A 12,973-nucleotide genomic window follows, 5' to 3' on the forward strand; every position below is an offset into this window, starting at 1 on the left:
TTAGCAGTGGTATTACGTTGTATTACCGCTTACAAATTTGGCAGCTGTAGGCTTTGGGACTAAATAGTGATATATATATTTCTAAATGGTGACTCTAGCATTGAGAGGAAACTATTTAACCCAAGGTTTCTGAAGAAGACACGTGGGCATCCAATGTAGTTGGACAAGAGGAGGTTCAGTCTTAAACTGCATAAGGGGTTCTTTACTGTTAGATCAGTGAGAATGTGGAACTCAGTTTCACAATTGGTGGTGTCAGTGGGGGGAGGGGTTTAGATAAAACGTTTAGAAATATTTCTTAGCGAACACAATGTACAGGGTTATGGAAAATGATAGAGACAAAAAACAAACAAAAACCACACACTGATTGGGGCGGCAAGGGCTGCCGCATGTATGAATGAGCTTTAAAGTATCACTAAACCTAGGATCCTGCATGAACAAAAGCAAACCAGGGCGCACTCTCATCGTGCATTACCATAGTTGACCATGTATTTATTGTGTAGACAAATAAATATATACTCACAAACCAAAGGAAATTAAAAGCAATTTGGTAGTCCGCAAAGACAGTCAATAATGCTGTGCCCTCGATAGGGATGATCTGACGCGTTTTGGGAGACGTACCCCCTTGTCTGCTTTTGTTCACCAGTGTCCAGATTCCCTGATCTTTGAAGGGCAGCAGCTCCTTGTTTGGCAATCAGAATTCTCTTTGGTCTGCATGAGGATTTGAGCGCTGGTTTCATTTGTTTGTCTTAGGATCCTGCATGTACTATATCCAGTCTCCCACAGAACACAGAAATACCTTTTCTCATTAGCAGTTAGAGCAATCTTGTGACTTCTATCAGTGTTCAGCTGATCACTAGTTAAAGCTTGTAGGAGGAGTTTTCATTCTCCTCTCACTGCCCCGTGAGATTGCATAACCTCTGACCCTCTGTCTGGACAGTTGTGATTGGCCCTGTGCTGATCACATGCATCCTCTCAAGAAAAAGAAACAACTCTCTAGCAGTACACACCAAATTCAGCATGTGCAGAGTGTCCCCGAGGCTGTGTTCTATCAGAAGAAGAAATGAGAAATGTGGAGGAAGGGGAGGATCAAATATCCTTTTTACATAATGTAGAGGATTAACCCCTTAGGTTCCACAGTGAGTATTACCAGCATGCTTTACTGCATATACAGACTGATTTTACTGTTGTGGGTTTAGTAACACTTTAAAGTGTTTGTAAATGCTTAATTTTTTTGTAATAACAAACAGGTTTATACTTACCTGCTCTGTGCAATGGAATTGCACAGGGTGGCCTGAAACTCTTCTTCCTGGATACCCTGCTGGCGCCCCTACATTCTCCCTTCTGCCGAGTGCCCCATAGGGAGCTGCAGGTTCCCTCCCAAGCCTCGCTGTCTGTGTCTACTGACACAGACAGCGGGACTCAACCCTGCCCCCTGCTCCCTTAACACTGGCTTTGATTGACAGCGGGTGGAACAAATGATTCACGCTACCTCAGTAAAGCCCAAGAGACGAGGGTAGAGAAGAGCAGTAAAAGGGGAGGGGTGGGGTCAGGGGGGATTCTTATGCATAAACTTTAAGTTCTATCATTCTCTCACTATTCATTTAGTGTTTCCTGTAACCTATTTTGATTCAGAGTAATTGACACCATAGAACCTTACCTCTTGGTTCTTAGTTACTGAGACAGTGTGAAAGCCAACAGCTAGCTTTACTGCAGCAATTTAATTATTGATATCAACTGTTGGCAGTAGTCAGTGCAACCTGATGACTTTGCGGTTCACAGAACGCAACCAACATTTTACATGTTATGTCTGAGATGCGCTTAGGAACTATACACTGTCAACGTGCACTGCTGATATAGTCATTGTACTAGTGTCCAAGAAAATATAAAAATTACGTGCAGAAAAAATATAAAAAAGTTCTCTCTTCCCAGAAAATAAATTCAAAATAATCTTCTCCCAAAGAAATGTGCTTCGCCCATTCACCAGTGTAAAATCAACATCAACCGCACTCACCAGATAATAGTGAGTGTTGCGCCTTTTAGGATTTTAGGGATCCTACACCCCCTCTATATCTTCCAGAGCTCCTTTCACCTTGTATGGCTTGATGTAATCCTTCCACTTACTCCTAATAAGAGCTCCACAGCGGTGCATAAAAGAAAAATACCATAGTGTGATATTGCTAATACCATATGCAGTATTAAATAATACCAGGCCACTCACATGTTCAAAGATAATTAAAAGCATTGATTTATTATGCATTCCACTCACCGGAAGTGATGCAGGGCATAATTTATATATTTTCTTGGACACTATTACAATATTTAATTTATTTTTTTTGATTTATATAATACTTTTGTTTATTGATGTTATTTATATGGTGAGGAGGTGTTTGATTTGCGCTGTATATATATATTTTTGATCAATTGGTGTATTGCACCGGTGCGCCGCAGCATACTTTTACCTTTATCATCCATTGTAAGGTTTTCCTGTGTGCTGGGGTTTGTGATATATTTAGATATAGTAATTGTGCACACCAGTATATGGTGAACACAGAGCTCTCTAATGCAAGCAGATATGCTCACCAGTGTTTATTGAGCCTGAATGATTTGCCTCTATATTGCAGTTCACTTTGTCAATTCAATATGCCCTTTAAATTTCACCACATACACAGCTTCTAGATCAAACAGGATAATTCATTCTATCAATACAGGATGAGATGTGACTCAGAACTAGTTTTGACGCGCTTTGTGTTTTAAATTAAAGACATAAATGAGAAAATGTGAAAAGTCCTAACAAAGCCAACTTGTGGGCTGGAGAGCGTGACCTGACAGCCATGTCAAATAGATTGCGGCTAATTCTTTATGAAGAAAGCAAGGGTCCTTGGCCAAAATAAGGGGCTCCATAGTTACATAAAAGAACAATGGCAAAGAAACAAGGGGGCCTTGTCTATGGATCATATAAATGAATGAACAAGAGCACAACTTGGGGCATACAAAGAAATCATTCACTAATCCCTCCCAGTGTACACATATCCTTCACTGTGTTTGTGGACTGGACGCCCAGGCTCAGCAAACCAGCCAGCTCACTCCACACATTTCCTTCTTTATGGTAAAAGCCTTGGTGCAGATTCTGAGAGCATTATAACTGCAGCAAATGATGTAAATCATTTCCTTGAGCACTGAGGCAAAAAAATAAAGTTGAAGCCTGGTTACAGATGGGCTGGCTTCATAAAATTGTACAGGATGTGCAGTGACCCACATTATCCAACGAGAAATTTGTTTTCCGCAGCTTGGAGTGGACAGATTCATAAGTCTGGTTGTTAAGGATTAAGTCACGCCACTGTCCTTTGAGTTATTACATTACAGGCTAGAGGGTGTCCATTGCTTATATAAAGAGTATTCATTAAATTCTGTTTTCATTGGCTATAAAAATTCAAGTGTTCAAAAGCTACTGGTGGCCATATACTGATGGATTTGATGGAATCTGACAGATTCCTCCATCCATGCTATACAATGTGGGTGGATGAATCTGCAGTGTCTGCTATTGTATTCTGACAGCTGGTGCTGGTGGCTGTGAATGGTGGATGTCCCATGCATAATGTGGGATGTACTTCATTACAGGTTAGTAGTGTGCTAAAGTTGTAGGCTTTTTCTTTTAGCTACATTTCAGCTTTAAAGAAGAATTTCAAGTATGGATATTTTATACATAGTTACATTGATCCAGCTTGGATCAATATAACTATGTATATACTATACCTGAATCCTATTTTTAATCTAACATACTATACCTGGCTGATGCCACTGGAAGTTGAAAATCACTGAAGTATACACTACTATTCCAGTGATCTCCACTTGCTTTTGGGTCCAGCGGCAAGTGGCTGGCCTGCTGGTTTGTGAACAGAGGAGATTGGCCACTGGGCATGGGTGCCATTCAGAGAATGCTTTGCATTTTCTAAATGAATGCAAGTTGATCTCTTATTAGATGAGGTGGAGATGTGGGGTGGTGACATCATGTATCAATACATATAAATTCTCCATAAATGGAATTTACCTTTAAGCAGTCTGGTAAATACTTCTGATATGCTGAAATGAGACTATATCTGCTACTTTATGATGAGAATACTTCTGCACCTAAAGACAGGTTGTCTGGCATTTATCACACAGCATATACTCTACAGGATCCACCTCTGCACCCATCTATGTACAGTGCTCAGCACAAAATGACTACACCCCAAGAGATTTGTCAGAAAACCTTAACTTTCCTTTCAGAGTCAACATTTTCTATGGAACACTATACTACAAAATACTCCCACAAATGCAGGCCATTATTCGCAAACAAGATTTGTTACTTTACACACACAAAAAGGTATTTTTCCTAACAAATTCATTCAAAACTATGTTGCAAAAATGAATACACCCCAATGAAAGTCTTAGGAGCAAAGCTAAATTTTAGACAACAAAATCCTAATTAACAAGAATACAACAGGTGAATCTAATTATTCATTAAACAGGTGTCCAGCAGACAGTTGATAATAAAAGGGCATTACTTAACAAAGAAAACCCCTTCCCATTTCATGCTGTCAGCATTGGCACTACATGGAACAGAAATGTCACAAGGCCTGAGAAAGAAAATAATTTCTGTCATGGTCAGGCTAAGAGACCAGTAGCTATAGTAACACACCAACCAACAGGATAGGTAAACAAGCAGGTCACCCTAGCAGATGACGCAGGCTCACCTAAGCTGTAGGGTCTAAGCACTAACCAGTATTCACCAGAGCACCTGATGGTGGAGATGGGTTTTGCTGCATGTTAGTCCCAGGACGCAGTTCTCAGGATCGCCACACCAGGTGAGCAAGCCATAATCCAGTAACAGATATGGCAGGTAGGGATCAAGCAGAAGCGTAGTCAGTAAACAAGACAAGGGTCAGTAACAAGTGGTTGCAGGTTGGGATGAAGCAGAATCGTAGTAAAGGAACAAGCCAAAGTGTCAGGAATGGACTCAGCACTGGTGGTGGGACTCATCTGCCGTGTGGTCTGCAGTACCAGAGCTGACCAGCGGGTGCTCTCAGCAGCCAGAAGCTCACACGTGCAATCAGCCAAACCTGGGGCTGATTGCAGAAAGGTGTATTTAAGGCATGAGCAGGCCTGTGATCTGGGCCTTGGTGTATGTTTTCCCATGAGCCTCTGTACCTGGTATCCTGTGTTCCTGCTTCGTTGCTGACCCGGCTTGATCCTGACCTCTGCTGACCGTCTCCTGTTGAACCCCTGGCTTGCCTGACCATCCTTCTGCCTGATCCCCTGTACCGCGCTGCCCGTGAGTTACTGAACCCGGCTTGTGACCTTGACCATTCTCTGCCAGCTCCTTTGGTACCTTGCTGCCTGCACGTTGCTGACTTGGCCCGTCTGACCACGCTAACTACTCTGCCATCCATCCATCCTGCACGGATCCAGCCGTACCTGCACATACCTCTGGCGGATCCCTCTACCACTAGCAGGTGTACTCAGGGGCCGCGACCTGGTTCCTGTCTGCTCCAAGTCCATCCCCACCATCAGGGGCCCTGGTGAATAAGCAGACTGGGACTTAGACTCCGCGCCCTGGGGAATCCTGTCCTGGGGACCACTAGAGGTACCAGCAAATGGTCATTACAGAACCCTACGGCCGGCCTGACCATTCCACCTCTCCAGCCCTGACTACGCCTGTGTTCCTGCACCTACTAAGATTAGTGGAAGGTTGGTTTGTTCACTGTGCGTTTATATATATATATCTGGGTGGCTAATAATAAACTGTATTATTATACTATACCTGAAACCTGCGTTTCCCTGTGTCAGTCCACACCTTTCTGGTCACTCCTAGATTCCTGACACAAAGGTTGGTATCGAAGGTATGGATGGCAGCAGAAGAGACAAGAGTGAGATAATGGCTGAAGAAGGCACAATAGTCTGGCAAACAGGAAGTGCAGAGACATGGCTTAAATCAGGAAGTTCATGGGAGGAGGAAAGGATTCAAGGTTCAACAGAAAACAAGGCACAAGGCAGGATTGTCCAATGGATCAGGCAGAGTGCTGTCCAGCATCTCAGGTAGGTCAGTGAGAAGAGTTACTGTCAGACACAGTAGATGTCTTTACACAAGAAGATCAGCAAAGCTTTATTTATCAGTCAGAATACTGTAGCAAGAGTGATACAAACATTTAACAAAGATGGAACTGCAACCATCTCACAGAGACGTCTAGGCCATCCTCAGAAGTTAATACCTTGACAGGAGCGTCTTCTGAAGAGCAGGGTTGAAGAAAATCGCCATGCAAGTTCACTGCACTTAGCTAAAGAAGTAGAAAGCTAAACTGGGGTGATTGTTTCCTGTGACACAATACAACGTACACTGCAGAGGAATGACATGCATGGCTGTCGTCCATGAAGTAAGCCTCTCCTAAAGCCCATGCGCAAAAAAGCCACCTAGAATTTATCCAGAATTTTTCCAGCCATGCTGAAAAAGAAGACTACTGGGACTCTACTCTGGAGTGATGAGACCAAGATAAATATTTTTGGAACTGATGGCTTCAAAACTGTATGGCGTTGCAAAGGTGAGGAGTACAAAGAAACATGCATTGTGCCTACAGTGAAACATGGTGGTGGCAGTGTCCTTCTGTGGTGCTGCATGAATGCTGCAGGTGTTAGGGAGCTGCATTTAATTGATGGTATCGTTAATTCACAGATGTACTGCTCTATATTGAAAGAGAAGATGCTACCATCACTCCATGCCCTTGGTCATCGTGCACTTTTCCAACATGGCAAAACACTGCTGCATTTATGAAGAAGAACAGGGTGAAAGTGATTCAGTAGTCAAGTATGTCTCCTGATCTGAACCCAATCACACATCTATGAGGAATTCTGAAGAGACAAGTTGAGCATCACTCTCCATCCAGCCTCCAGGCTCTAAAAGTGGTCATTCTTGAAGGATGGAAAATATAGATGTTGCAATATGTCGCCAACTTGTTCATTCCATGCCTAGAAGATTTGGTGCTGTCCTTACAAATCATGGAGGTCATACAAAATACTAGATGTAGTTTTTGTTGTGGGGTGTATTCATTTTTGCATCAACTAATTTGAGTAAAACTGAAGATTTTTTAATCTAAGTTATATTATTAACCTTACTTTCGTGTAATAAACTAAACAATGTTCTATAAAACTCAATTTTGGAAATTGTTCTTGTGTTCATTGAGCTATTGATTAATATCTGACTTTTCAAAAGGAGTGTACTCATTTATGCTGAGCACTGTACATTCATATGGTTGTGCATATGAGTCAATAACCAAACTGCTACAATGTGAACAAGTAACTAGACTGACTTTTAAATTATGGTACTTAATGTATTTCTTTTTCTCTACATTTGGCTTTATAACTTTGGTTTCAGGAAGCTCAAAATTCGGACCATCTACCCCACTCACAGCTACAAAGTATGTAGATTTTTGTTAGGCCATTGTAAATCTCATGCATGCCTACCTGTTTCTATACTCTCACCAGATCCTTGACAACCATCTTCATCATCGCAGTCACCACTTTGATCCTCCTCTCCCTCTGATCCCCCTTCTCCTCCACTACCCTCTGTGATGCGCCACCGTTCTGCCTTGATTCTTCTTTCGCTGCCCATCTGAAAACATAAGAAGAAAAGGACATATATAAATATGATATAAACTGTACAGTACTTTCAAAAGTGATACCCAACTTATAAAAATCAACATCTAAACAAATAATATGGTAGCAAGATTATATAAAGTTATATTACAAATTAACCACCAGCCATGAGCTTATGCTGATTTTTTTTTTTAATGGCCAATTTATGTTCTAGAAGTAATTCAGGAGCCTGTAACCTTACCCCATCACTACTACAAACCTAAAAAAATAGACACTCCTTCTGCTGTGATGTGTCCCCACTTGCACATAACATGTTCCTCCTGCTAAATGTGTGGGTTTTTATTCAGAATGGATAGTGGGGAAACTGGTGCATAATTTTCTCATTCACTGGCCCCTTCAAGCTTTGTTCTTGTCAGTGCCAAGCCAACTATCTACTAAATGTAGACAAACATTTGCACATGCACCATGGTACATACAAAGGCACCATCTTTTTAGTTTCTGCTGAAAAAATTTACAGCTATCTGAGGTGCAAGTAGGGGGCTTTTTAGTGTGAGACAACATATCTACCCACAGCCAAGAACATCTAGTATAGTGTACAGGCATTGAAATTTCTATGACTGCACAATCTCAACATCTTAGTCCAGAAAGTAGATTTGACCATGGATAATGCTTGAACAAAGATGGTGGTAGGGTTATGGAGAAGATGGAAGATGAAGGCATTGTTGGGAGAGCATTGTGATATTTCCAAGAGGTAAACACACATCAGGGAGTATGTGTGTACTTAAAGTAATCCCGACTTAGTCTAAAATATTCCTAATACAGTATATTAACAATGTAGGTCCTTTCTTGTAGCACCTACAATTGATCCCTGTGTTTCTGTGGAGTCCCCTTGGATCCTGGGCCCATGCTTTACATGAGGCCCTGATTTCTGCCCAGTCAAGATTAGCTCTGCCCCTCTTGCTACAGGCTTTGGCATAAGTAGAAGTGGTGTTTAATCTCAGTTTGGGCATAAGTCATGGCCTGTTTTTGGGCAAAGTTATGTTCATTTAAAAGTTGGACGCCAGCCCCTACCTTTAAATCTTTAAATCAAGTCTTTGAAATGCGTATCTGCATTGCTTTCCTGTCCATAAATGATTTATTTATTCAGTTGCAATGTTCATTTGATCTTGCTAAAAAATATGACTACTACAAGAAGAGTCAGTTCCCTAGCACAAAGGTGTGAAGTCACTAGCACTCTAAATAACATGTCACAAAAGGCATAAGAAACCCTTCAAGGACCCTGAATGTTGGTTTCTTATGCCTTTTTGATGCTGTCTTTAAAATAAACCCGTGAAACACATTTATTTGGGGTGCTGGTGACTTGGCATCTTTGCATCGGTTTCTGGCATGGCACCATCCGTGGCATTCACTTCAAGCACCTATTGATACCAGGTCAAATACTGTGAGGACTGCAGCTTATATTTGGACTTTATAAGACCTCTTTCTCTTTGCACATCATAGCCCTCTTCTCTTCTGGCAGGGTCTAAATACTCTCTGTGCTGGCCCAGCTCCTCCATCCCTCCTCTCCCCTCTGTACATAACCTTTTATGAAGCATCCAGGGATAGAGTAAAGGGGAATACTTTAGAGCAGCATTTCTTAACCTTGGGTTCCTCCAGAGGCTGCCAGCAGTTCCTGGAGCAGTAGAAGACTGACCTCCAATCTGATAGTACCTGCATAGTTTCAGGGGCAAAATCATTTGGAAAAGACAGTGGCATGCCACAAATATTCTTTTTAACTGTCTGTATGTGAAACATTCTTCCAAAAATGTAAGGGGACCCATCACTGATTTTTTTTCTGTGTTTCTTTTCTGGCCAATATTATTGTTTTTAATTAAAAGTTTGTGTTTATTACTGAAAACTTTTTTATTAATTTTTTTTTTAGTGTTAAAAAAATCAACCACAATGGGTGTCAAATAGTATATTCTTATATTCATTATTATATCTATACCTTTTTGATATTGCTAAAGTACTGTAAAGCTGGCAATAGATTTAGGTTAGGATATAGAAAGGTTTACCATCTATGGACAGGCTGATTGTATCCAGGTCAATTGTTGTACGACTTGGGTACAACCAACCTGTCAAATTTTTCATATTATCAGTTGCTATAGTCGCTAGCAATAACCATTGTGTTGCCCCAGCAGGGACGGCTCCCCCCCTCCATGACCTCACATCCTGTTCCTTTGACAATCTCTGACAGCAGGACAAAAAAGGATAACATTTGTTACTGGGAAAAAAAAGCCACAGACAGTAATAACACAAAAAAGAGGTTCTAACCCTTCTTCACTTCACTGAAAAAAAAAACGTTTTGTTGCAGTCTGTGTCCTCATTGTAGAAACAGAGACAGGAAATAACAGAAAATCTCCCCAATGGGCACAAAGACTGCACCAACAACCTCACAGCTGTATGCCCTCCCATCTCTGTCCAAAACAAGGTAAAATATAAGTAGTAGCACAAGAAGAAGCATAATGAAAACAGAAGGTTTAATTTCCATATAACAGTGTAAAATATTGTCATTTTTCATAAACACCTGCCTTGCAATCACTAAAAAAAAATGTTATCGCAGAAAGGGTTGTGGTGTTAAAATGAAGAAATGTAAAGCATCTTTCTAAGTGTCAGCGTCTTTATTGTTTCCTCATGCACCTGTATTACAAATGCTTGTACATGTCGTTAACAGGAATAAAAAATAACGGGTTTACCTTGGAAGGTATTACAGTGGGAAAAAGATATATTACTAAACTTCAGCTTCTGCCTTTTTATTCTCAGTAAGTTCACAAAAACAAGACAGATTTCATAAGCCTAAAATCGCTGGAGGACATGTACTGAATACTCACACATATGAGCTTTTCATCTGTTTTATACATTTTTAATGTTGGAAAACTGGTTGGAAAAAAAAAAGATAAAACTGTCTCCTACAGCACTGATCCCTGTTAGGTGTGGGAAGCAGGTGCATTGTGCAGGGGCTTTACTTGGAGAGCAGGTTTACTCTAGGTATAAGGGCTCATTCACACAAGATTCATTATGATGCATGGACAGGGAAAAATACATTTGGGGAATTTAATAAATGTGCCTCCACTGTGAGGACTCTTTAGACTTGTAGAGTTAGGACCACAGATACTCAGGGTGCCGTGACGCGGCTCTGTGGCTTACGTATGTATTTGCAAATGTGTGCTAACTAAACCCCTGTTTTTAAACGCATGTTTCCAGACAGGTTAATTTGGTTTTTGATAGTTGGCTAACTGGCTGACAGTTTGAACTGGCTTTTCTTATCCCCCTTTGTTGATAAGATATACATATCCTTGTTCCTTGCCAATAAAAGCCGATATTAGATTGGGGTAGGCTAGCAAGTTGAACTGGATAGTTCTACTTTTTTTGGAAATTTTCTCACGTAGTGACAGCCCCCCATGTTCACTGTTTAAAAAGCCAGTTATAGACCTGGGCAGGTGATCAGTTTTTTCTTTGGAATTTAATAAATCCCTAACCACACTTTCCTGGCACTATGGTCCTTTAAAGTGGTCTGCACCAGATTCAGAAATCCCTGCCACCTGTCTTTTGTAGCTTTATCAACACGTGTGGCACATTCTGGTAGTTCTTACATTGTGAGAAGACCGATAAGCCAACCCCTACATTGGGGGCTACATTACCAGGGGGACACGGGATACAAGACAGGACAGTGTTAACACATAATTTGCTATAATTTGCTATTTGCTATAACTTACCATTATTGGTTAGTTTATGGAGAGAAGGTGGAGCTGCTGGGGGGTATACGGGAAGAAGATCCAAAGAGTGGCAAATCCCTTGGAGCAGCAGACGTGAAGGAATCTACCCGCCCTCCCGCCCTGCAGTTGTTTTTTTCATTTGGTTCTAGGGCCTTTGGCAGTTGGTGTCTTTGAAGGCGTTAGCATTTTCGGAACAGTTCTCTAATGGGGTATTATTTGGGAAGTGGTAACAAGTAGGTATCTGCAGAGAAGTGGACTTGACCCCGAGCCGGTGTTTTGTGGCTGGGGATCGTTAAGTAGTAACGCAGATATACAACCTGATGTTGGTTCTCAAGTGCCTCCCAAGACAGGCAACCTGTATGTTATGGTTACTGGTTTATGAGTATGTTATTCTGTTTTAAGGAATGCTATCTTTGGTTATTTGTTAATAAATGGCCAAGTCAGATTGGGTCCTTGGTCATTTGTTTTATTAGTATAAATTGGGGAAAGGGTATCTATGGTGACGTTAAATGACTTGGAGACACATGAGGTACCCTAGTCAACACTTTTTATTGAACAAGAGACATGCAATGTCAGCAGTCAATGCAATTAATATGCTTACCTGCTTACATTATCCCCCTAACGGACAGCAGACAGGCAGAAATAAAAATATGACAGGTGCTTTAATCTCATTCCACTCTATATAGTTTTAAAAAAAGGTTTTGATTCTAGTTATATTTTAGCTGTACTGCAGAGTACTCTGGCTGCTCCTGTTGTGTCTCCAGACACTTGCCACTGTGTGCAATCTCTACATACATTTAATATTTGGAATTCTCTTTCACTGCTTCATTGTAATTATTCTTTGACCTGATGTGTCATTGCTAAGTTGCTTAGATATTAATGCTTTTCAAGTGGAACTACACTGTATTTGAGCACCACAAACTGAAAACACGATTTAATTCATTTTTATAATTCACAGCAAACTTGCCCATCCTTCCATGCCTCCATGCTTTATTTTTTAAGAAACCAACCCCCTCCCCCTCAAAAAAAATGTTTAAAACAATAAAATATAACATACCATCATATTTATTTACTAAGGCTAGCAACATAATGATTAAAAATAGTTAATATTGATTGAGAGAGTTTAGTTCCACTTTAAAGTGTTACTAAACCCACAACAGTAAAATCAGTCTGTATATGCAGTAAAGCATGCATGTTATGCTCACTGTGGAACCTAAGGGGTTAATCCTCCACATTGTGTAAAAAGATGTTTTATCCTGTGTTCTCTGATCCTCCCCTTCTTCTACTGTCCCCAATCCATCTGCTTATAGAACAGAACCTTGGGGGCAAGCTGTGCATGCTCAGTTTGGTGTGTATTGCTAGAGAGGGGTTTTTTTCTTCTTTGGGATTGGCACAAGGCCAATCAGCACTATCCAGACTGGGTCAGGGGTCATGCAGCCTCATAGAACAGTCAGGGTGGAATGAAAACTCCTCCTACAAGCTTTAACCAGTGCTCTGCTGGACACCGATGGAAGTCACAAGGCTGCTCTAACTGCTGATGAGAAAAGGTATTTAGCAGTTTATATTTACTAAAATAATTGCATTTCTGTGGT

The 12,973-nt window shown here is 41.0% G+C and overlaps 1 protein-coding gene across 2 annotated transcripts in view; it reads right to left on the minus strand.

Annotated features, from left to right (window-relative positions):
* LOC149467025 (glypican-5-like) overlaps positions 1-12,973 on the minus strand; it is a 319,714-nt gene that overhangs the window by 40,356 nt on the left and 266,385 nt on the right. For both annotated transcript variants that reach the window (XM_089672361.1, XM_089672360.1), the window contains one exon: positions 7,495-7,642. In XM_089672361.1, the coding sequence (XP_089528487.1) occupies positions 7,495-7,642 (148 nt within the window). The remainder of the gene's footprint in view (positions 1-7,494; positions 7,643-12,973) is intronic.

This window comes from Staurois parvus, unplaced genomic scaffold (assembly GCF_062004578.1).
Source record: "Staurois parvus isolate SC_StPar_1 unplaced genomic scaffold, SC_StPar_1.0 ptg000126l, whole genome shotgun sequence".
Lineage (NCBI taxonomy): Eukaryota > Metazoa > Chordata > Amphibia > Anura > Ranidae > Staurois > Staurois parvus.